At 43.7% G+C, this 25,972-nt stretch overlaps 1 protein-coding gene across 2 annotated transcripts in view; it reads left to right on the top strand.

Annotated features, from left to right (window-relative positions):
• Positions 1–15,380: 15,380 nt before the first annotated feature.
• The window catches only part of WDR20 (WD repeat domain 20), a 257,753-nt gene continuing 247,161 nt past the window's right edge, over positions 15,381–25,972 (top strand). For both annotated transcript variants that reach the window (XM_085626341.1, XM_085626342.1), the window contains exon 1: positions 15,381–15,731. In XM_085626341.1, coding sequence (XP_085482467.1) covers positions 15,468–15,731 — 264 coding nt within the window. In that variant the 5' untranslated portion in view covers positions 15,381–15,467. The remainder of the gene's footprint in view (positions 15,732–25,972) is intronic.

The following is a 25,972-nucleotide window of genomic DNA, read 5'->3' as shown; positions in this document are numbered from 1 at the left end:
TAGTGGTCGCCCTGCCGCCAAACTTTACTATGTGCAGGAAGGATAGAGAGGATGGCAGGGGAGGGGGAGTAGCCATTATACATAGGGAGACCTTACAATGGAAGACCTTTACCCTGCAAGGACTAAAAGGAGCAGAAAATGTGGGCTTCTGCTGCACCATAAATAACTCCTTCTCCTTTTCTGGGGTATTGCTATATCGCCCTCCAGGCAACTGCAATGCCTTCTTAGAATCTTTAGGAGATGCTCTTAGTGAGGCAGTGCTTACATACTCGAATTTTTCATTGCTTGGGGACGTTAACCTACACCTGGAATGTGATAATAGCCCAGGAGTTTCATCTTTTTTTAGAAACGATCACTATATTGGGCCTCAAACAAGTTGCTCAAGGACCAACACATTTTGCAGGGCACACGCTGGATACAGTTTGCACTAACCTTAAGTCATTCCAGATTGGTAATCCAATTCCACAGGTGTGATCTGACCATAGCCTTATTCCTTTCGCCTTTTCAATTCCTCAAAAGGTCAGTGTAGGCATAAGTAACAGTAACATCACCAATGCACCCAGGCGGAAATGGCAGTCTTTAGTCTCTAACACCCTCTTATTAGCTATAGCTCAAGATACGGTGCCTATACTCATCGGGGAACCGGGAGAGGACTCGGCTAGAATGCACAATTGGCTAACATCTATAGGGAATAAATTAGATCCCCCCAAAGGAGGCACTCGAGCTTCTAAAAGGAAAAACCACAATGACCCCTGGTTCTCAAAAGATCTGGCAGATCTCCATCTGCACAGTAAACAGCTTGAACGCAAGTGGCGAAGGGGATATGAAGTAACTAATTTGCAAATCTTTAAAGCATTTAGAAAACAATATAATCTGGCTATTAAAGCTGCTAAAAAAGAATATTTTCACAATCGAATCATCATGGCAAAGCATAGTCAAAAAGAAATATTCAAAATTGTAAAATCCTTCACAGATCCTAAAGCTCTACATTCTGCGATCCCTTCTTCTTCTACACTTTGTAATGAAATTGCACTTTACTTTGGAAACAAGGTTAAGAACATTCAAAGGAATTTCGAGACTTATAGACCACAGGACCTCGCCGATGGAAAAATACCAGACCACGGAATGGACTTTCCCGTTCTTAAATCATTTCAAACTGCTACATTAGTCCAAACGAAAGAGGCTATATGAGCCTGTAAATCAGGTTCACCATTGGACGCATGTCCCCCAATTCTTTTACATCATATTATTGATGTTGTGAATCCGCTTATCAACAGTATAGTGAATTCCTCTCTAGCCTTGGGTACTGTACCCGAGGAATGGAAATTTGCTATCGTGAAACCCCTCAAGAAAAAACAGAACGTCGAATCATCTAATCTATCTAACTATAGGCCTATAGCCCTCTTACCAATCTTGGGTAAGATCACAGAGAGAATAGTCTACAAACAACTCTCTAGCTTTGCTGAGTCTACATCTATTTTTCATCCCCGCCAGTCTGGATTTCGCCCAAAACATTCGACAGAGTCAGCTTTACTCGAGATATCAGATACCCTAAAATTCATAACAGATAGTGGCAGGAAGGCAGTCCTGATCCTTTTGGATCTGTCTGCCGCGTTTGACACCATCTCCCATGACATCCTGCTAGCCAGACTAAGATCATGTGGCATTACCAACTTGGCATTGGCATGGGTCACATCCTTCCTGTCAAACAGAAAACAGGTTGTCTCTTTGGGTTCCTGTCTTTCATCTGAACATACTGTATCTACGGGTGTCCCACAGGGGGCTTCTCTTAGTCCCCTGCTGTTTAACATATATATGCCTCCACTCATCTCACTAATCTCGTCCTTTGGGATTGAAATTACATTTTATGCTGATGATACCCATCTCATTCTGTCATTAGGAGAGAGATCGACAAAAGCGGAAGAACATTTCAAAGCTTGTCTTACGGCAGTCATTAAATGGATGAACAACAACCACCTCTGCTGTAACACCGACTAAACAGAAATCCTTCCCATCTGTAAAAATAATCTGTTCCAACCCAAAGACTGGTGGCCAGATGATACTGTAGCCCCTCCTTCAACGGTTGAGGTCGCAAAAAATCTGGGAGTACTGTTCGACTCTTCCCTTTCCTTTAAACCCCATGTTTCAAAATTAACAGGGACCTGTTTCGGCCTTATTAAAACATTGAAAAAATTCTTCAAGCTCATCCCGCTTGCAGCAAGGAAAACGGTAACAGCAGCTCTTATATTATCACGGCTAGACTACTGTAACAGCCTCCTTGCAGGGACGAATAAGGATTCCCTGAGGAAACTCCAAGTAGTTCAGCATGCAGCGGCCAGACTGGTCTTAGGGCTTCCTCGTAGAGCGTCTGCCTCTGCTGCATTTAAGACTCTACACTGCTTCCCGATTCATAAAAGAATCCTGTTCAAATTGCTGTTGACAACTTTTAGAGCATCTCGTGGTTTAGACCCTGCTTATCTCTCCACTAGATTCAAATCATATACCACAACAAGGACACTCAGATCCAGCTCCGCAAATTTACTTGCAATAGCTAGGTTTAAATTGTCAACTAAAGGAGGGAAATCAGCTACGGTCTTGGGCGCAAAAGCGTGGAATAGCTTGCCAAAGGAACTGAGAGTGATCCAACGGGAAGATCTGTTTAGAAGAGCCCTTAAGACTTGGATCTTTGGCCTAACAGATGTCTGCTCCCTGGCCATGATTTAGCCCATACAGTTACAGTCGGTTCCAGTTATCTGCAGCGCCAGGAGACTCCGTCAGGAGTGACAGTTGCGCTATATAAACCTCACTTTTCATTTCATTTCATTTCATTGGTGGCTGCAGCTTGAATCGCGTTGCATGATGTTAGAAATGGGGTGGCTTTAGTTGGCATGGGTTTGCACCTTGTCCAAGTTGGGACCCTTCTTCCTAGTCAGGATAAGGAAGCTGCACTTCTAAAATAACTCCTGCTCACCCCCTTGGTAGCTTGGCATGAGCAGTTAGGCTTATCTCAGAGTCAATGACTAAAGCATCTGCACATAACTCACAGTAATATAGTGAAAACACTACAAAAGGACACCACACCAGGTTTAGAAAAATAACCAATATTTATCTGTGTAAAACAAGACCAAAATGATAAAAGTCCAACATATGGTTATTCAAGAATATCAATAGGCACAAATAGACTTTAGAAATAGTTCTTTGAAGTGGATAGCTCTGTCTGGGGCTACCACGGTGGTGTAAACCAACAAATCCCCCGGTTCTGGCCGCCTGCAGCGGTGTGACCCGGCTGCGGTGTCGGAAGACCCTCAAACAGTACCTTTTGTTTCTGCCGACTGTGGATTTGTGGACCGGTTGCAGAGGAAGTTGAGGCTGCGGTGTGAATGGAGCGGTGCTGTGCCCTTAGGTCGCGGTGCTGGCAGTGACTCCGCGGTGGTCGTCCAGCGGTATCGGTGAGACCAGGGCTGCGGTGCGAAGCGGGACGGTGTTTGTTGCGGTGCTGACAGTCACTGTGCAGGTTACAGTGCCTGTTGATGATATGGGATCGATTGGGCTGGCGTCGGTAGGCCGCGACTGCGGTGTGGAATGGGCCAGTGCTTCTTGTCACTTACAAGTGGTGCCCCAAACCATGGTGCAGGCATCAGTGGTGATGACAGCATGCAGCAGAGTCATTGGTGAAGCCAGGGCAGCGGAGTGAAGAGAGGCGGAATGTGGTGCCCCAAGGTCACGGTGCAAGCAGCGGCTCAGTGGCGGCGGCGGACAGCGTCATCGGTGAGACCAGGGTTGCAGTTCGAAGTGTGGCAGTGCCCTCTGGGGGTGCCTTCAGGTCACGTAACCACCGGCGGTCTCGCTGACAGTGTCAGATTGTGGTTTCCCTCTGTGGCAACTAAAACACATGGTCTCAGAGGCGGTACCCAGAGGAAGGCGAAGTCTTTGCAATTCCTGAAACTTCTTTAACAGGGGGCAAGCTCTACTTCAAACTCTTGGAGATACCTAGAAAAAGTTGTAGAAAGTTCAGTCCAGTCCTTTTACTGCCCAAGACAGAATCACCCACTGTAGGCCAACAGAGCAAAGCACACAGCTAAGTGGTGGTCCCTCTTCACAGCTTCTCCTGCTCTTATTCTTGGTAGGTTTCTTATTCCCAAAGAGTTCCAAAGTCCTGGGGTCAGGGCCCCAATATTTAAACCACATTTTCATTTGATTTGGGCACAAAGTTCCACTGGCATGCATAAACCAGTTCTGCCTGGTTCAGACCAGGGTCACCGCAGGAGGTGGAGACAGATTTGTGAAAGGCAGCCACAGTCCATTCAGGTGCAAGTGACAACTTCTCCCACTACTCTAAATGCAGCGTGGTCTATTCAGCCTCGCTTTAAGTCACCCAGAACAAGCAGGGCATACTTCACTAGAATAGACACTAGACTGTCTGTCTAGTGTGAATGCCCATTCCCAGCTCCTGTCACTCAAAACCCAGACGGTGAATACACAAATGGCAGAGGTTCAGAGGATGGTTAAGCAAGAAAATGCCCTCTTTCTAAAAGTGTCATTTTCTTTTTTTTTCATAACTCTTTTTATTAACTTTGCTCTTGATCTCATTCAAAATACAGCAGAGTTCGTATGACATGAAGGTGAACAACATTGCATCATACCATCGTTGGCAAAAAAGGCGATACATTGGACTGATTACACTTATACCCCATGACCAACCCCCCCCTGTGTGGCTCGGTATTTCCTCCAAGGCCCCCATACTTTCTTCCATTTCTTGGCACAGCCCCTGGACTTGTAGATGGTTTCCTCTGCTCTCTGACACCGGTCCAGGTCCCGCAACCATTGGTCCCACAGCAACTGGCTATGTTGCGTTTCGCCACCCCGGCTGCCATTGCCAGCCATATCTCATTGTATCTGGACCAGTCCGTGGCTCCTTTGATCATGAGTAGTAGCCAACGGGGCTCCACCGGGACCGGCGATCCCACCACTGTTGCCATTGTTTGTGCTACCCTGGTCCAGAAGGGCACAATTTCCGGACACTCCCATAGGATATGGTAAAATGTGCCTTCCCCTTGGCATCCCCTCACACACAGGGGGGATAGACTCTTTCCCCAGGAGAACAGGGGGGTTTGAGGATAATACACCCGGTGCAGGATTTTTTAATTGTACAAGGGGGAACCTTGTTCGAATTGCGATTTTGCGAGGGCTTTGCAGGGTGTCCTGCCAATCCTCATCATCCAGGACTCCGACATCACCCTCCCACCTCTCCCGCAGGGACACCAGTGGGTCAGGCATGTTATTTATTAGCTTGCGGTAAATAGTGGACGTGGGTTTCTCTAGAATGGAATCCAGGAGGAGCCTGTCTTCCATAGGGGAGTATTCTGGGATCGAGGTGTCGGTGTGTATGTGGGAGCGCAGGGCATGTGTAAGGCGCAAGTAATAATAATGTTGGGAATCATGTACCTGATACTCTTTTTTGAGATAATCGAAGGATCTAGGGGCACTCCCTTTCCATACATCGCCCAAGTACTCGATCCCAATCAGTTTCCATCCCTTGAAGCCGGTTAATCTTGTCAGCTCCGATAGCTGGTCTCCAAGCCAAAGTGGGGTCCTACCCATCAGGGAGCCCGCCCATCCAAGGAATTTATTGGCCTCTCTCCAGCACTGGAGCACAACCCCTCTGTGTGAGGGTAGATCCCTGCGCTGTCGCCGGGCATATAGAAGTGGTTCGCAGTTGCCTCTTGGCATGACATGCCTATCGACTCTATAAGCTGGTTCCGAACCCGCCGCATACACCAAGTCATTGACCACCTGCAGCTGGGACACCCAGTAATACAGTTGGACGTCTGGGAGGGCCAGTCCCCCATCATACACCCCTCTTGTGAGCTTCTGCAACGATATCCTCGGGTTACCAACCTCCCAAAGCAGCGTCCGCAGTGCCTGGGATATGCGCCTGAACACCCCGCCAGGGATCGGATATGATATGTTTTGTAGGATAATAGCAGTCGCGCCAGAGCCAACATCTTGAACAACGCAGCCCGCCCCATAAGGGAGAGAGGCAGGGATCGCCAGTGGTTCACGTCCGATCCCAGTCGCGCCAGGTGGGGCTCGAGATTTTTGGTGAAGAACTCCTCCTTATCTCTGGTGATGTAAACGCCCAAGTATTTGAACCCATCACTCACGACAGAGGCAGGACACCTCGTCGGAATCCGTGGGGGGGGGGGGCGAGAGAGGATAAATCAATGACTTGGCCCAGTTAATCATGTATCCTGAATGGCTTCCAAACAGTTCAAAGAGATGGAGCGCCTGCGCTATTGAGTTGTAGGGTCTGGCCATATAAAGTACAATGTCATCCGCGTATAAGGATATACGCTCCTCCCAATCATCATTAAGTGACAGGTCCCAGAAAGAAATATCCCTCTGAATCCAGTGAGCCAGCGGCTCGGGGCCAAGGCGAAGAGGAGAGGGGACAGGGGGCACCCGTGCCTGGTGCCTCTGCGCAGGGGGAATACTCGAGACATCGCACCATTAACTCTCACCCTTGCAACCGGCTGTTCGTACAGCAGTCGTACCCAGCCACAAAACACCGGTCCGAAACCCAGTCCATGAACAAATAAGGCCATTCGATGCTGTCAAAGACCATTGAGGCGTCCAGCGCCATCAATGCTGTTTGAGTACTGCCCACGTCTTCCGTCATGTAAAGGACCACGTAAAGCCATTGTAGATTGTGTTGAGTGCTGTGGCCTGAACCCTGACTGATCGACATGTATCAGGTCCGGCAGTACTGAGAGCAGTCTCGTCGCTAGGGCCTTAGCCAAGACCTTGGCCTCCACATTAAGAAGCGAGATGGGCTGATAGGATGAGCATTGGTCAGCCGGTTTCCCAGCCTTATGAATTACCACAATTGTGGCCTCCCGCTTATCAGGCGGGAGCATTCCCCCCTTTTGTGCTTCGAGGAACATCTGTCTGAGAGGGTCCATAACAACGTTCTCCTGCCTCTTGTATATTTCCACAGGGAACCCATTAGGTCCCTCTGCCTTACCGGCCTGAAGAGAGTTAAGGGCTTCCCCTAGTTCCAATCCCGTGAGTTCAGCCTCAAGGCGATCTTTTTGCTCCTCGGACAGTGTGGGCAGCGCAAAGTCCCGCAGGAACTCCGCACAATCCCGCTCCCTCCTGGTGCATACCGGGGTGCAGACCTTCTCATAGTGTGACGCAAAGGCCTAAACGTGGCATTTTCAAACACACAATATACAAATCACCTCCACTAAAAGATGTACTTTTAAATTCTGAGTTCAGGAAGCCTTACCTCCAGCTCTCTATCTTGTCCCAATGAGAAGTTATGCCTGTAAGGCGTCATAAGGCAACTCACATGTTAACCTATGAGACAGATAGCCTTACAATAATGAAAAACGAATTGCACAGTATTTCACCATCAGGACATGTAACACACATCAGTACATGTCCTGCCTTTCACATACACAGCACCCTGCCCATGGGGATACCTTGAGCCTACCTTAGGAGTACCTTACATTTAAGAAATGGGAAGGTTTGGGCATATTTGCCAGGTTGACATTGCTGTAGAAACTGCTCGCAGACACTGCAATGGCAGGTCTGAGACACCTTTGAAAGGTTACTTGTGTGGGTGGCACAACCAGTGCTGGAGGCCCACTAGTAGCATTTGATTTACAGTCCCTGGGCACACCTGTGCCCATTACTAGGGACTTATCAGCAAATCAAATATGCCAGTAATGGAAACACCAATCCATAAACACAATCTACAGCTGGAGCGCTTGCACTTTAGTACTGATCAGCAGTACTAAAGTGAGCAGAAACACTAAACCAGCAAAAACGATGCCCATCACATCAACAAAACCAGGAGGTCACAATGCAAAAAGAGAAGGGAAACCCGCCAAAAGAGGCCAGGTCTAACACATGACTAGGTATATGTCACTTGACATGCGATGTACGACACTGTGAGAGTTTTTTGGGTCACGTTCTATTTCATTTAAATCATATAGATATAGGGAGACGTAACTTCTACAGTTAGTTTATCTTCTTTTTCTTCTTTCCCCTTAATAGTTGGTATGGAGTTTGGTCCATCAGCACTCTCGGCAAAAGTACAGTGAGTTCAGGTAAGTTCTGGTTTAGGTGAATTATTTTATTTTCCTCTAAACTGTGCTCTCAGTGTTAGTAAGTGATACCCCTGTCTCTGAATTCTCCTCCAATGTCTCAGAGTGGGGTTAATGGTTGTGAATGGTACCAGCACATAAACACTCTACCCGTATCTCCCTGGTTCAATAAGAACTTGAAAAGAATGTGCCCAAATCAAAATCAAATATAGGGAACCAAAACCGTAAGGAGAGAAACCCTCTCAGTGGTGAAGAGTTAATCCCGTAGGATGATGCCTTCAATGAAAGTAAGGATGGGGAATGAGATCCCCTTCACCGTAAACCCAAACCTGGCCTGCAGGTAACGCCCTCCCTCTTTCCTGCCCTGATCTGTAACTGCTCACACACCTGTGATACCACGCTCCTCCAGGAGCGTGGCAGGGTGCACTGCTCTGCTGACAGCCCTCTGCTGTCAGAATCGCTTCACGCGATGTTTCTGGTGCTCGGGCTTGTGCGCGTTTAGTGGCTTCTGTCCTGTCTCCCATTGTGTCGCGTAGCTCAGCAGCGTGAGCCTCCTCTTCTCCGGTGTCTTCCCAACAGCATTGGCATCTGGCATCAGGTGATGACTCCTTCCAGAGATCACCACTATAGACTCAACCAGTCTTCCTTTTGACTGAGCTCTGAGTGCCTGACCTTATCCTCTTTCCATAGCTATTTCCAATGCATACGCCTGATACGATAAAAAGATGTGATGTACTGGCTATCAGTTTGTGATATAGTTGCTACGGCGGGCCCAGGGTGAAAATCTGGTATTATCCTCATTTTTCTCTCCATTATGTCCCTCATACTGACAGTGTAGCTGGCAGTTCGTCTTTGCGTATTGCTCCCAGACAGTGAGACAAAGGGAAGCTAGGTGTTGGTAGGATTGACAATGAGGGGTAGTCACTGTCACCGACCGCACTCGCACATCATAAAGGTTTTGCCTGAGGACTCTCAGAAAGAATTTGTCCCTTGTCTTTTGTGAACCTAGACAAGTTGGGACCATAACAGGGAGGAAGGGGATGCGTGATACCCCAGGGAGGAGGAAACCTATGGAAGCATCCTCTACTTCAAAATGGGAACCAGGTATAAAAATTTAACCCATGACCCAGCTCTTCAGTACACTTGTGGATCTGTGGAAGAGTCTGTCAGGAAGGGCTGCTATGCTGCTGAAAGGACTACCACTCAGCTGGACTGCTGCCCTGCTGTGCTGACCTTCTGCCCTCTTGCCTGGGTGAGAAGGACTGGACTTGCAACCTGTATCCAGGACCACCAGAGTGACTGCAAGGGCTACTTTCTTGTAACCAGCACCTGGACTCTGCAACTGGAAGGAGCTCTGCCAGCCCATTTCTGGATCCAGCAGAACTGACGCATCTCCTCTGCAGTGCGGTGCATTTCCGGCATGAATTGGCGCATCATCCTTGCTGCTCGACGCATTGCCCATGGAACTGCCTCTGCTGCATGGATTTCCCTGACACAAGGACATCACCTCACCCAATGCAGCCCATCGGAACTGCAGCTGTGTGAAGCATCTCCACGCAAGGACATCGCCTTGCACTTTGCAGCTCCCCAGAAATGCCACTGCACAACGCATCTCCTCTTATCGTCTCTGCTTTGCGATGCATCTTCGACACGGGACTCTGCATCTCTTGGCAACCAGGATTATGGTACTGTGGACCTAAGCGGATCATTTTAGTTTGCCTGTGCTCTATCGTAGTCAGCCCAAACTTGTGGCTTTGTCCCTGTCTGGTGTGATGAGATAACCACAATTGGCAATTTGTGCTAATTTCACTGAAATCTTTACAATTGCATATTTTCTGTTCTACTGACTCGATTTTTGTTGTTTTGTTCATTATAATTTCCTCTATTTTTCTAAATTGATTTGGGATTTTTCTAGTGTTATGGGTTTACTTTATAACCGTTTGAAGTGCTGCATTAATTCTTTACACATTGCCTCTAAGTTAAGTCTGACTGCTTTGTGCCAAGCTACCAGAGGGTTGAGCATAAGTTAAGTTGTGGTTTGCTTGGGACTTCACCCTGACAAGGATTGTGGTTGAAGCTTGAGTAGGGTTTCATCCCCCTCCACCAGTAACCCAATCCCTTACAACCCCCAATTCTGCTTTCCACTAGTACAGAAATACTGTCTGGTGCCAGCAGATTGGGACTGATGGAAAGATGGTCCAGCACCCCACTTTACCCCATTCCTGTTTTCACTTTTTACCTTAATATTATGGTGTGCTTTCAGCTCTACTGGGTTTGCAGAATGGGTGCTTACCATCTATCTGCTCATCCGGGAAGGGAGTGTAGGAAGCCCACCATACCAGGGGCCTCTGTTCTAAACAGCTTTGAATTTATGATCCAATTACACCTCTTTCATGCCCTCTTTGGTTAGGTAACTGACAGTGCATGGAAACACTCTTCCAAATTCTAAATGCTTTTACATGTAATGTTCCGGAATAGTGAGATGTGTTTTCAATATTGCGACACTGTAGCAGTTCACTAATATTACTGCAAATAATCTCTGAGACACCCTCTAATTTCTCATATTCCAAACAATTTTTATGGATGTTGCATGAAACATAAACACAACATTTCTCTGCAACGTCTGCAATAGACTTTCACACATCACCCATATTAAACATGAATGAAAGGAAAACTGTATTTAAAACAATCTGTTTAAGAATTATTCAAGGTCATCAGGGCAGGACTCTACAGAACAAAACTGGTTCTATAAGCCCACCCTTGAATAGCTGGCGCCCTGGGCCAGAGCCCACTTTACCAATGCCTTAAAACGTCTCCGTACCAGACCATCATGAAAAATTTGATAAACAGAATGGGGTCTTGGGCATGCCCTTCCTGCCACTGCACTGCCTCCCCTCCTCTTCCCCCGGTACAATAGAGCCTTTCTGCCATCTAGAGTTAACCTCCTCTGTGCCAGCCCATTTGCCAAAACTATGCCCGAAAGTAATCAAATTTCCTCTTGTTTGCGATGGAAATGGAGATTCTCCAGGCCCCATGAGGACAAAGACTGATGGGCTTTAGGAACGGGTAGATGGCTTGATGCCAGCTGGCCCCTACATCATTCTTTAAAAAAAGTATCTATCCCTGGCATCCGGTGGGCTTTTTGCTCTTCTGTGGTAGTGGGGGGTTGGGGTAGACCTGCGGTAAATCTCCCAATTTGCTCCCTGCGGGCAGGAAGACAGTTTGGGCTTTGAGGCTGGGGTGGCATGGCCCAATGCTATGATGGGCCAGCCCATGCATCATTCATAAAAAGACAATTTATCCCTGGCATCCAGTGGGATTCTTGTCCTCATTCCCTCTCTCCAGAGACAGAAAGACGGGTGGGTGGTATGTTTAGATGGCAGGAAGGGCTGGCCACATCTCATTTTTTTAAACGAAATCTTGCCCTGGTCTCTGGTGAACTTTCTCTCCTCCTTGGGTGAGGGGTGTATTTAAATGTTTAAGGGGGGAAGCACTTGACCATGCCTCAGGGGCCACTGCCTCCAAAAGCTATCCCTGGGGGCCAATTGCTGGATCCCTGCTTGAAGATCACCCTCCTGCGGCGAATCCCAAGCATGAGTTCATTTGAGAGAGGTACTATTGGAAAGAGGACAGTCACCCCTTTCCAACTGTCATGTTTCCGACCTCCTTGGTGCCCTGGGACTGAGATGTGCCCCTTGAGCAATGATCAAAGTATAGGCAGTTGGCGCTAAATTATGCTGATTGTGTTCACTCTGTGAAATCTGTGTATGAAATCAGAAATAGTCTTGGGCTGTGAAGGAAGCTCTTCCCTTGCAGCTTGAGATTATTTTACACAAATTAAATCCTTCTGGTGCGAGCATCAGAAGGATTTTCTCCACTTGGTGGGAACGAGACATACAAATCCTCCTCACCAGTGACATAGCGCATGATTGTCTCATCCACCTCACTAATGCTATTTAGAAAGTACATGTGCAGGCACGTCTTTGTTTTGTCGACAAACGAAAAAATGTAAATCCTACAGCACATTATCATGAACGTAATTGCAATGTAAAACAAATGGACCACAGGACCTTTTTGTGAATAGCACTGTCTCCTGAACAGGCTAATGCATACAAAAAGTATGTACTTCCTAATTTAAAAAGTCATGTACAAGAAATTTAAAAGAAGTTATTTAAGCAAAGTAAATACATGAAAACAGCTCTACTCTACAGAAAAAGACAACTTACCCTATCATCAAAACATAATGGGAACACAAATGAACCAATGTAACCATCGAAGAAATTCCCTAGGTCCTAATGGACAGCCAACCCAAGCAATAGGAAAAAAATGAAACACATGCAAGCCAGTGCCTCAAGGGGTCTATCACACAGCTATCTGTGTGTATATTTTGTAGTACTTTTTGAAAGAAATTATATAGTTTAAGAATTTATATATCTAAAGCTGTTTGTAAGCAGGCCTAAAACATCTATACTTCTGGACGGTAAAGAGGTCCAAATCCCGCTTTTTAACCCTAAACACTATTTTTTGGATTTTATATAATTTGAAAGCGAAGCCATGCAGTATGTGTGACTCTTGTAACATTCCTGTGGTTTTGAAAACGTCTTAGTGAAATACATGTGTGTTATACACCTATGCCAATAGACACGATTCAGGTGGGAAACTCTGGATTTTTTTAAAGCCCATAATGACTTTATATTGGCTGCATCCCACCTGGCCACCTCTGCAAATAAAAGCCTATAAGTAAACTGCATTCTTCCGATTATTTTACTAAAATCTCCCACTTCCCCTTCTTAAATATTGGCATGGATGGTTATCAATGTAGAAGGATACAATGGTTCTTAATGGCCTAAGAAGGTCCAGGGAAGAGCAAGGCCCTTAAGAGGGCAAATTATTTACTATAGGTACAAAGACTCACAGGGGAGAGTGATAGTTAATATAGAGAAAGGGACAAGAAAGTCAGATTATGACATTTATTTATTATACATAGGATGAATTCAAGGTGCTCACATATTTAGTGACAACAAGCGTGACGTGAGGGTGAGGGTGAACTTTAAAAGAGAACATCGCATTGGCAACAGTTGTGAACCACTTTTTTTTAAAATTAGTATAAAGGGTTCAGGTTGCGTAAGGTCGACGACGTTTCAAACTCAATGATTCGAGTTCATCTTCAGGACAGGTGTGAGCATATGAACTTTAGCATATGGCAGGTTTAAGCACTGAGGGTGTAGTCAATAATTTAAATGTTCCATCGGTGCTACAGTAGCAGCGCGTAGCAGCACGCGAACAGGACCCGCTTCACCGCGCCCTCAGACTCCCATTGATTGGTTTATGTACCGTTCTTAAATGAATCCAATTCCCGGCACCTGTACACCCTCGCTCCTTCTTAATTGATGGTTTTGGACATAGCGGGCTTTATCAAGCCTTCGCGCTCCCTCGAGGCCCTCCTTGAATTGGTGACACCACCGATGGAACATTTAAATTATTGACTACACCCTCAGTGCTTAAACCTGCCATATGCTAAAGTTCATATGCTCACACCTGTCCTGAAGATGAACTCGAATCATTGAGTTTGAAACGTCGTCGACCTTACGCAACCTGAACCCTTTATACTAATTTTAAAAAAAAGTGGTTCACAACTGTTGCCAATGCGATGTTCTCTTTTAAAGTTCACCCTCACCCTCACGTCACGCTTGTTGTCACTAAATATGTGAGCACCTTGAATTCATCCTATGTATAATAAATAAATGTCATAATCTGACTTTCTTGTCCCTTTCTCTATATTAACTATCACTCTCCCCTGTGAGTCTTTGTACCTATAGTAAATAATTTGCCCTCTTAAGGGCCTTGCTCTTCCCTGGACCTTCTTAGGCCATTAAGAACCATTGTATCCTTCTACATTGTATCACCCCAGGTTCGCATATTGGGGTACCCTTGTTTTCTTAAAACATGGATGGTTATCAAGGCCCCAGGAATTATGCGATTGTACGACCATTATGTTTTTCGCAGTTATAGATTTGCCGCATTTGCCACATATTCCATCCCCTGCAAATGTTAACAAAAAAAAATGTTTGAGCTCAAATGGTTCAAAAGCTACCACAAACATAGCAGCACGTGGTACTGCGCAGTGAAAGGATACTTGCAAAGCTTCACTGGTCACCTTTATGTTGCTTGTTGCTATATATTTGAGTGTTAGACTGGTAATAATGATGTGCAACCAATGGCCAGACAGTGTTAACAGGTGTACAAATGATAAAATAGTAAAGTAATACGATCACAAAATGCGCCGCATAATTTGTCTTTTCTTGCTGGATAATTTACTCAACCGTACCACAATAAATTTCCCTTCACTGCCACATAATTCCATTGGCCCTGGTGGTTTTAGCCTCTTGTAGCCAAGGAGAGACCCCGGTGGATGTGGTGTCTTCCTTACGCTGCCTTAGTCTGCAGCCACAACCCTCTGAATAGTTTAATCTGAGCTCTGACATACTTTCGCCCTTTGACTAGCAAACTGAGTCTGTCATACGTAATTTGATATACTGCGGTGTAGGCTTCATTTCTGCCTGTTCGTCGTTCCTTTTAGTTTTGTTTACTCTTGTAGGACAGTTCTTTTGAGGAACACTGATAAACTAACTTTCTCCAGAAATATAATCAATCTGGCAACACTGAATCGCGCACTGCACTGAGCTATCCTCCTAATACGATTGTGTCTGAAACCGGTAAACAAGCGGCTTACATCACATGTCACCGCCCACAGAAATGAAAAAACAAGTCTATAGTTAAATGACCTCACCTAAAACATAGAAAGAAAAAAAACAGAGGAGAAAGTCAAGCGAGGATGATGCTGGACTGTTTCAGGTGAACCTGGTCTCCAACTTCGGATAGAAGCATATGTAATTGTATCCATTTAATGTTTAGGGTTCAATATATTTCAAATCAAACATCTACTGTGTCTTAGAAAATCTTAACTGTGATTTTCTGTTTAGAGAAAGTACTAAAGTGCAGCTAGAAGGAAGGAATGCATTATAGTACAATTTTAAGTTGGAGGTAGTTGTGCCGCAAATTCCTTAGTTTCATTACATATTTCAAAGATGAAATTGCTACCTTTTCATATTACATGTGGCGTAAACGAGCCTGCCAGATTCCAAGATGGCCACAACTTTTACGTCGTTCACATTTGACAGGCGGCAGCCATTCTGTTTCCATTCTAGTCCTTCTCTTCTTTTTATTCAAATGCTTTTAGCTTTTGAGCTACGCATCAGTGTCTCCTTTCCCTTTCCATGCCTTGATAGAATTGACCAGTGAAGCAAAGTAGATCTGCGCGTGCGCTGTGTTAGTGTTGGGCATAGGGCAGGATGAATGCTGCTCCCCAAGATGGCGGCGGAGGGAGGAGGGAAGGAGATGAACGAGATTAAGACCCAGTTCACCACCCGAGAAGGCCTCTACAAGCTGCTGAGCCACTCCGAGTACAGCCGTCCCAACCGGGTGCCTTTTAATTCGCAAGGCTCCAACCCCGTCAAGGTTTCCTTCGTCAATGTCAACGACCAGTCTGGCAACGGGGACCGGGTCTGCTTCAATGTGGGCCGTGAGCTCTACTTCTATATCTATAAAGGCGTGCGCAAGGTGAGGCTGGCAGGGGCTTGGGATGCCACAAGAGGTGGTGGTAGAGGGGTCCAGTCCGTGGGGAAGTTCCACCCTGTGGGCGGAGCTATAGTCATTTTAGTGCTGACTTCTGGATGTTCTGTGCTTTGGGACGTTGTTACATTGGGCGTGTATCTGTCTCTCTGTATTTTAGTGTGTTAATTGCTGTTGTGGGTATCTATATGGCTTAGTGGTTGAAGGCCTTCAGTCCTTAGTTGTTGCTACTTAGGGAACTGTCTCTTTAGAGATGCTGCTCCTTTGGGAGCGTCTGGCCAAATGAGCATTGCCTCACCCGCTTTGTGGTGCGTTGTCCCCTTTGGCTTGTCTCCTGATGTTTGTTTTTTTTAGATGGGATGGGGGGGGGGGGGGGGGGGCTTTGTGGTGCATATTTTTAGGGCCTTTTTGTTATATTTTTAGTTCGTGTTTGATTTCCAAGGTTTGGTATACTGTCCTTCACAGGTTATGATCCTGCCCTTCGCCAATCTTCACCAACTCCCCCATCAGGGGCACTGTACCAGTTGTTTAATGCGATGGTACAACTACGCTGCTCTAGTATTTGCTTCCTTTGGTTGTGAGACTGGGTTATCACCGCCCTTTACTCCTACCATGGGTGCCCTCTTAACTCCCGGTCACCTGATGCTAATCCCTGGCTCCAATCACAGGCGAGCGCTCTCTACTTATCAGCAGCAGGTACAAACCACTCCGGGTTTGCAGGCACTCTTCCCTGTAGGTGACAGAATGCAAATGAGGAGTTTCCGAGGCACAGTGTATAAAACATACAACTTTCACCTTTATTTTTCTCTCAGCATCTCATTTTTGTGGTGAATTTCGAAAAGTATTTTGTGGAATACTTTGGGCTACGATATAACTTTGAAAGACGCTCTGACTTCCGTTAGACATAAATACAGAAACAAAACGGCGTCTTATACACAATGTAAAGTGTTTAAAGTATGTTATAACTGCCCCAAGTCAGAAATCGATATTTATCAACACTAAACTTTTATTGGCATAGGGGATCAGGACAGATCTTAAGAGTTTCTTGTTGACTAGTACAGGTGCTTTAAAAAAAATAATTACCACAGGAACATTTATTTCTCAACATTTAAGTGACCTCAGTACTCGATAGGCTTTAAATCTAAACGTTTAAAATGTGCATACTGTAGAATAACTTGCCTCTTGGGTATAACGTGCATATTTTTTTAACTTATTTTCTCACTTATGAAATTGCTTGAAGTCCTAAAGATTGTGTTGGCTATACAACCTTAATTATTACCTGTTAGATACTGTAGTCTTCTAATAGTATGTTTCTGTTCGTTGCCGTTACTCAGTAGGAATTATTTTTATAATAGTAAATTATAATCTGCTCTTAGTAAGCCCAGTTGACTGAGCTGTCATCGCATTTTTTAGCCATCAGGTGGCTACTTTGTGTCTGCAATATGTCTCTAGATGTCATAATGAAGGAGTGCAAATCTCGTTTAGTCTCCAGCTCTCCATTGCATGAATTAAACACCCCTTTTTTAAGAATAACAAGTTTGCTCTCTAATAGCACATGACAAATTATTATTTGGCCACCGCCACACGCTGTGTATGGAAATCTCGAAACCTTACACTCTGGGACAGACCGTAATATGAAACAATAATTTGGTTTGTTAACTAGGTCAATTGTTTGCAATTTTTAAAGGAGTACACATTTTTACCACATACCATCAATAAAGTGCCCAGTCTTTTGAGGGACATTTTAGCTAAAGGTTCAGAGGAAAGTATGTTGAATTTGCAGCCAGGTTGTTGGTGGAAATATTACTAACATCATATTTAGTGTTCTGATAATGTGCTGGCCGGCAATATCATATGTTGACCTAAAATGTGGAACGAGCTTTTTTTTGTTGTTACTCAGTTTTTTGTAATCATTTTGTTCTGAATGCTGTTCTTCTGCAGGTAATAAAGTAAAAGTTAGTTTTGGGTATTTTACTCCGTTTCAGTGTAGGCCTTTAAGTAATAATGTGAAAAACATTCAAGGGGATTTCTCTTTTTCTTGTTGCATTGTGGCTTTGCTCAAGAGGTCCATTTTAAACATGTATGGAAAGGTACCAAGGCACTGTTAAAAAGGGCATCATGATTGGTCTATCCCACTAATGTCTAAAGATGTTTTTTTTCCCTTGGCATTACTGTTTGTTTTTAATGGCTGAACCCTGAAAAGGAGTTTTATACTTGTTGGTGGGAAGAAATGGTCACAGCAAATAAGCAATTGTTTGGCATTTTTAGTAAGCCTTCTATCAGTGCATAGGTCAGAAAATAGAAAACGTATGTTTTTCCTGCTGAAATTTAAATAATGTATGGTATGAATTGAAGACTATATAGCATGTGAGAATGTATAGGTTTGCAAATGATTTGTATCCATTTTAGCTGTATTTAGATTATTATTTTAAGTTTAGGTCATGTAATTTTAGCGTAATGTTGGAAAACTTTCCTGTAGAATGAGCAATGCCATTAATTTCGCACGACAAATCAAATGCTCCCTAAGTTGGTGCAAGGTCAGGAGGAAATCCAGACCTTTAAAAAAAAAAAAAAAAAGGAGCTCTACAGGTATCTAGCGAGGAGATTACCATGATGGGCATAAAACATGCATTTGCTCCTACCTTTTTAGCAATAGATACAATTTGCAGCATTTGACTGAAAAATTAAAATAGTCAGGTTGCCGCAGATGTTTGATGGGAAGGTGTCACAGTAGTAACAATAATGACTTAACCAGTAGTTTAATGTTTATAAATAATGTTAAGCCCATCGGCTTGGCCAATAAATTAGGAAAATAAATAATACAAGGTTCCTGGTGTTAAAGACTAAAAATAATATATACTTTTATTTTTATTCTGAATTGTCGCAGTTTTTAGCTCTTTTCTTTGAGGTGATGTCAGCTGTCTCTTCAGCCTATTGTTTTTCCAAGAACTTCGCACATAATATACATAAACACTAGGGTTTTTGGTCACCGGGCTTGAGTGATTCATCTGTTAAATTGTCATTATAAATTTTACTTTCGCCTATCCGAGCATATAGTATGTATGGGGCAGTGGTCAGGCAACTTTACCCATTGGTTCCCCTCACTTGGAGTGACTTCACGAAGCATGTGCACATTGTTCACAGCCACCTAAAAATAGTTAATTTCCCCTCTTTGATAAAACCTTGTTCCAAGTCTGCTTTTTATTTTAGTTATGTTATATATTGCATCCAAATGGTGACTTTTAATTTTGCCTGGTTTTAGGTTACCCAGTTGGGTGGTGATTTATTTTCTGTCTTTTATAAAGTGTTTCCGTACCATTGTAGCTGCTTGTGATAGCAGCACTTACTTAGCTGTTGATTTATTCTAGTCTCATTCAAAAATAACAATATTTATGATACAACGGAAAGGATTTCATATTAAAAAATCTCTTGGAACAGGTGTCTTTTAAATTTAATTCTTTATTAATGCAAGCAGCAGTATCGAGGTAGCCACGTGGAGTCTGTTTTTCCTTTCCTTTTAGTGTCATTTTTTTGTAATAAAATTAAAAAAGGAAACTATTCATCGCATACGGCTGCCAAGGCCTGGCCTGTTAGCTTTGCCAACGGTTGTTCAATATGATGCAGCTTGCTGAAAAACTGGAATATATATACTAAATATTTAAGCAGAGCACTATTTCTCACATCTTGATTGCATTATGACTAGTACTTTCATGTTGACATTGGTAAAATACCGGTTTAAAATTTTTAGGTAAGTCCTATATATTTGACATTGGCAGACCTACTGTCTTTTCTGTTAATTTATCCCTGCAAATAGCATTTTAAAAGGAATAAAAAGTTAAAATGTCGCAGTTTACATGTGTGCTATAACCTATTGTGGTTAGTTGGTGCATCTTCCTTACTCTTGTTCTGTCCGTTGCTGCTCAGCCAATAGTGATGTCATTTGCAATGTTGTGTGTGGGTGGGACTTGAGGAGATGTCAGTTGGTAGAGATGGGCTGAGCAGCAAGGAGGTTGCTCCTGGTGGGGCATTACATGGACTTTACCACCTTCCAGTTACCTTTATCTGAAACTGTTACTTAATGAATAAACCTACAACTTGTTTCTACGTGACCTATCTACGTAACCGGCTTCATTTTAACACTGGCGACGATTTGAAAGAACCTACGTGTATGTTACTTCAATGGATTATGGACTATGACACTTGAAGGATTTACAAGTAAAAGAAACTTCAAGAGAGCTTACAAGCCAGTATTTGAGGAAACTGGTTTATAGAACCTGTGTTGCTGAAGGAAATCTGTACTGGAACTAAGGATGTGAGTAAAGAAATTGAAACTTACGAACTGGCTGTGCATTTAAGGAATCTGGCACCCCTGAGCCCGGCCAGTGACCACTCCATCGGTCGCCCTACCACGTAAGTGCCAGTTCCTGCTGCCTCGTTTCCTGCCTGTGCAACTTTACTGCCAAGAACCCTGAGATTTACCTATCGTTGCTGCGAAGTACCTAGAGATTTACTTCATTCTGCAAGCGTTGTTATGGAGAAGACCTGATGTTCCTGCATGTGTGCCTGATATAGCCCAGCTGTCCTTGCTACAGTCGTGGCACAGAATGCTAATTGGGTTTGCCAGTAGCGAATGGTGCTTGAGGTGCTGTTTGTTTCTGCTGTGAAGAGAAGCTACTGCATTGAATACAGAAGATACTGAACGGTTTACTTCTCAGCACCTTTAGGTGTGAGAGCGACGTGTTGTGGAGAAAATCAGCACCACTGGGCTGCCCCCACACTTGTTCAAGATGTAGAGGCTAGTGTTGACTTTTCAAATGGTGTAAGGATTGTATTGCGGATTGATACTGCCTGTGGCTGGAGTAAGTTTTCTTTTGCGGTATTTCCAGCCACAAATTGCATGACCCTCGGCACATTTGAGATCCAGCAACTTTGGGTGGTTTAACCATTTACCTCCAGTTCAAATTTAGAAGTATTGGCGCGTGCAACTTACCTTAGTCTTTGTGTTGCACGTGGCTCCTGTGGGATCTTGGGTGACGTCAGTTGCAGTACGGAGCTCTTTGGCTGCTTATGGACTCATTCCAGTTTCGATGTGCTGTGAGCCATACGGCACAACGTAGACAACGTGCCACCATGTTTTGGTTGGCTACCTCCGTTTTACTTCAATTTGCCAACCACGTCTTCAACGCAAGTGCGGCGTCTTCTACGTGCCTCTATGTTGGATTGCCTGCACCACGCAAGCAGAGGGGCTATGGACTTTACTGTCTTGGTCATCTTGTGTCGACCATGGTTTGTACAAGCACCGTGGTTGTAAAGGTTGGAAGCCTAAGCCAGCTTGTCAAGTCGGAGTTTCACGGTATTTAGCTGCTCGTTATTTCATCGTTTAACACAGGACTGTTACTAGCAGTTCTGAAATTGTCGAATAAGTTCTGATGACTGGATTTCTTTTTTTTGCTAACAGCATACCACTTTCTGGTTTTATGTGGTGGTGTTTTACTCGTTGTCATTTCACATTTGTTTCACGCAGCTCTTAGCAAATTTTGGTCAGCGATGTCTATCTTTTCTCTAAAGTGTGTACTGAAGTCTCAGTCCCGGCATGGTCTAACTGTTTCAGTGCATTTGATCTGTACAGCACATTTCAACCTGTATATTGTAATGTACAACACATTTCAACCTCTGTATTGTAATGTGGTTCGTTATTGATTTCTTGTTTCATTTTCTTGTGCTTAGAAGTTTGTATTGCATCTTAGTTGCGAATGCCAATGTTACTTCTGTTTATGCCAGTGTTCTGTTCCTAATGGAGGTAATTCCCCTATAGGGAGCTGTTTTCCCCTATAACAGTGTAGATTTTGATATTTTGTTTTCTTAGGGAGGTGTATTCCTCTATATGCTTATACTTGGTTTTGTTTACTCTTACTGGAGTTGAGCTTTTGTTTTTGTTTCATAGGGAGGTGTATTCCCCTATACGGAGGCAATTTCCTCTATTACAGTGTGTTTGTTCAGTTCACAGGGAGTTGTTCCCTATTACGGTGTTTATATAGTTTCCCCTTTTACAGTGTTCAGTGTGTCATTGGAAGCTGTATTCCCCCATAGGGAGGTGGGTGGTGTGTACCCAACTAATGAGTTTCCCTAAGGGAGGGGGATGGGGCATTCATTAATTTGCTTACTTGTATTCATGCATTTGCTTAAGGTATTTTCATGCATTCATGTATTTTCTGGATTCGAGTATTTTCTGATTGCCTTATGTACATTCAATTGCTTAATGTATTTTCTTACTAATTCTTTAGGATGTTTATTTCTGTTTACGTAAGCAATCTAATTTTGTTCTTTGTGCCTTAATGCATTTATATCTCTTTGCTATTTTCTGGCATTATTCACGTTTAGTTTCCCTAAGGAAGGGAAATGTGCTATAACCTAATTGTGGTTACTTGGTGCATCTTCCTTATTCTTGTTCTGTCCCTTGCTGCTCAGCCAATAGTGATGTCATTTGGAATGTTGAGTGTGTGAGACTTGAGGAGATGTCAGTTGGTAGAGATGGGCTGAGCAGCAAGGAGGCTGCTCCTGGTGGGGCATTACATGGACTTTACCACCTTCCATTTACCTTTATCTGAAACTGTTACTTAATGAATAAACCTACAAACTTGTTTCTACGTGACCGGTCTACGAGACCATCTTCATTTTAACAATGTGGTGTTCATGTTTGCGAAAAAACAAATTATCCCTCACTAAAACAAAAAAATAATTTGCAGCAGAGATTGGCTTACCAGTCTTTAACACTGAAAGTGAACTACATTTTAGGAAGATGTAGACTAACCGAATGCTGCCACTCGCGTTGAAAAGAGCTGGTGTCTAAGTTAGACTGCCAAATGCTGTGGTGGGCAGAATGATAATGTGAATGACACTTTAGCATACCAGTGGAGGAAAAAGGCTGCCTGAAGGCAGTTGTATACATTTGTCTGTGCAAATGTACATGTGTATGTTTAGATACACATATTCTTATTGTGCAATTTTATGGAGAAGGTTTGAATTACAGTTAAAGTGGTCTCTCGGCCAAACCTAAAAGGACACGCACTCTATAATAAATATGGGGTTTAGCCAATGCATTTACTTGAGTTACGAACACAACTTTAAAAATAGTTTAGATGTACCTGGCTTAATTTTTCATCAGGATCTGACGCTGAATTACATTTCTGACAATGGTAATCAACCTATCTAGACACATTTTTTTTTTTTAAACTTTAGATTTCTTTAATGCAACCCTGTGAAATTGAGGTTATAACAATTCAACATTTTTTAAAATTCATTTCTTGTGCCGTGGGCATTTTGAGTCATCTGACAAAAAATAATAGGTGACTATTATAAGTCAAACGGGGAGTGGAAAAACCGGCTTTTCTTGCTGGTTTTCAGTCGAGTGATTTCTCTTTTTAGTGTATAGTACAGTGACAACACTTGTTGCCAGCGGGAGAAGGCCCTTTCCGATTTAGTGGAAGGCTAGTTAAGTTTTACATGTATTTACATTGCATTTACAGAGAACGTGTTGTTAAATCACGTCTCCAAATATCAGTGCTCCTTCACTATTTGAAGCTTCCCAGAAGTGAGATTTTGTTCGGTTTCATTTTCTTGCACTGATTTTAAATTGCTTTGGTCTTGTCTTTATTACATCCTCACCTTTGGTCTGTATTGGCAGTGCAGCAGTTATAATAGCCTTATGTGATCAACAGGAAAACATCTTTAAGAAGCACTACTGAGATGGCTTTTGGCTCCACCCAGATATTGAAGTCTTTGATTACAGGTCTTGATTTGTGAGAAGAAGCATGCATGCATTCACTGAAAGAGTGCATGTATTGTCCTTTTTAGGTCTCGGCTAGCGAAGGCTGCGCTTGCGCAGTCTCGTTTGTGAGATTTAATGTTTTCAGAAGTGGGGCTTGAACCTGCCCCTCTTCTCCATTGGCTGGCTTCTTAAATGCTGGTCAGCCATTGGAGAAGAGCTTTGTCTCTCCAAACAAGCTCCGTCTTTTTCGGATTCGGGGGCGTGTTTTTTACTTTCTTTCTCTCCTCTGGAATGTAAACATTCCTGCCAATGGCAAGAGGAGAGAAAGAAAAACACGCCCCGAATCCGAAATTGCCGCTGCGTTTCTCCGAGGCATTTCTGCTTGACCTCGGAGAAAGGCGGTGGTGTTCATGGCGTGACCCAAGCCTAGCTCCGTGATGTTAGGACAGCGGGTTGAAAACATTTGAAAAGCATCCTTCGTTGAAGGAATTAGCGTGATTGTACGCCACACTGAAATGCGTGATACTAATTGATTAATTGATTCCCTACGCAAAGCTGTGAATATCCTGCTCATTTCATTAACCACTCCACCCCCGTGCCGCTCTGCGCCATATTTCGATTTCCTTCTGTTTGTTTTTCGCGTTGGTGTTGTTTTCGCGTTACGAATAAAACCTAAACATAAGGCATCGTTGTGTGGAAGAAGCCGTTCGCTTGAGTATTCATTGCAGCGCGTCAATCATGGGCAGACCGGCCGCCACGAGGCAGGCGCGAGCTCCGTGTGGAACCTGCAGTACGCACCACGCGCTGCTCGGAGCTCTCCACGGGCACGGGAAACGCATCTGCTCTGTTCCGTGAGTGAATTTATCTGGCAGAGCGGACAGCATTCATTTATTGGTTTTCAAGACGTGATTTTTGAACGAGAACTGCAGACCTACCTGTAATTGGAAAAATATAGTTGTGTGACTGCAGCATTTTCCACGTTATTATGAATATAACCACGCATATCACATTATGACCTATCTTCGGCTGCATTATTTGTAGATATTAACAGCAAAGTTTCGATTTCAAATGGATACAATTTGAGTGAGAGCCAGCCCTAATAGAGTTCTGCAGAACTCTGAGGCTTCTCACAGGGAGCAGTGAAGCTTGTTGCAATCCCAACAATTATAGACAAAACGCGTCCGTAAAAGGATCATCAGGGGCAACAGATTTGCAATCCAAATAAGGTATGCTGCATGATATTTACTGACGTGTGGTCACCCTATTATGCCGTGATCTGTAGATTGCTACAATCCCCAATTTAAAGAACAGACAGTATCACCCCGATAGTAGAAATATTCTCATTTGGTTGACTGGGCATAGGACTTTTGTCTTCAGCAGGAAACAAAAACCTTAATACTTGAATGTTTCTCACATGGGATGGATATAATTTGTTTTTCATGATTTTTAATCTGTATCACCTCTGGGAACAATTCCTGTAGACATGACAGCCACTATCTTTGGAGCTGTATTTACGTCAAAAAGGCACTCCAACTTTAGAAGAGTTAAAAAGATGTTGTATGTCCTTATAAGGGTTCATGTCATGAATGCTAAAGTACCTCTTAGCAAGACACAAACATAATAAATATAAAGCACACTGTATGGTGTTTTTTTAATGGGAAAAGTTGGTTCCTCACTGCTGTATAATTTGCTTTTTCTTTTTGCACAATTTAGTCAACCTTGCCTCATAATTTAGTACTCCTATGCCACATATGTCTAATACTACTGCCTACAGGTTAACATTTTACTCTTAGGAAAGGTTTAACTTTACCCGTTATCTTTGAATGTGCTTTCTTATTGAAGAGTAGTGGAAACTCCTCTGTTTGGGCACCCGCATGGCATCTGGATTTTAAATGTCTGGCATGTAAGCAAACCCTTGGGAAATTGTGGCATGGATGCTAGGACCTTGACATTGTAGCTATTGACATTGTAAATAACAATGCCGTTTCTTTAACCCCTTCAGCGCGGCGGGAATTCCCCCGCGGTGCTGAAGGGTTCGAGCGCGGGCGGGGCCATGACGGAACGGTTCCGTCATGAGCACAGCGCAACCGATGCTCATGACGGAACCGTTCCGTCATGGGCATGGAAGGGGTTAAATGTTTTAAAAACAAAAACATAAACAAAAATAATGTCATGAGCAATGCCAATAGCTCTAACTTTAACAATGCCTAGACCGTTGCATTGTAAATGCTTGTTTACACTGTGGGAAAGCATATATTGAAAACGGCATGACTGACAAGTCAACGATCAATGATGTAGGCCTGATTTGTTTATTATGAAAAAATACAACAAAATAGTGATTCTGGTTTATCTTGTTTGAAAAACATTTTTAAATTCAATAGGCCTTTGATGTTAGCTTACACATTGTTGAAGGTTGTATACAGAATATTTTGTTACATGTATTTTCACTTGTTGCCATAGC

Source organism: Triturus cristatus, chromosome 9, assembly GCF_964204655.1.
Source record: "Triturus cristatus chromosome 9, aTriCri1.1, whole genome shotgun sequence".
NCBI classification, from domain to species: Eukaryota; Metazoa; Chordata; class Amphibia; order Caudata; family Salamandridae; genus Triturus; species Triturus cristatus.
The sequence above is the reverse complement of the archived record's forward strand: the minus strand, read 5'-3'. Positions and strand labels throughout refer to the sequence as shown.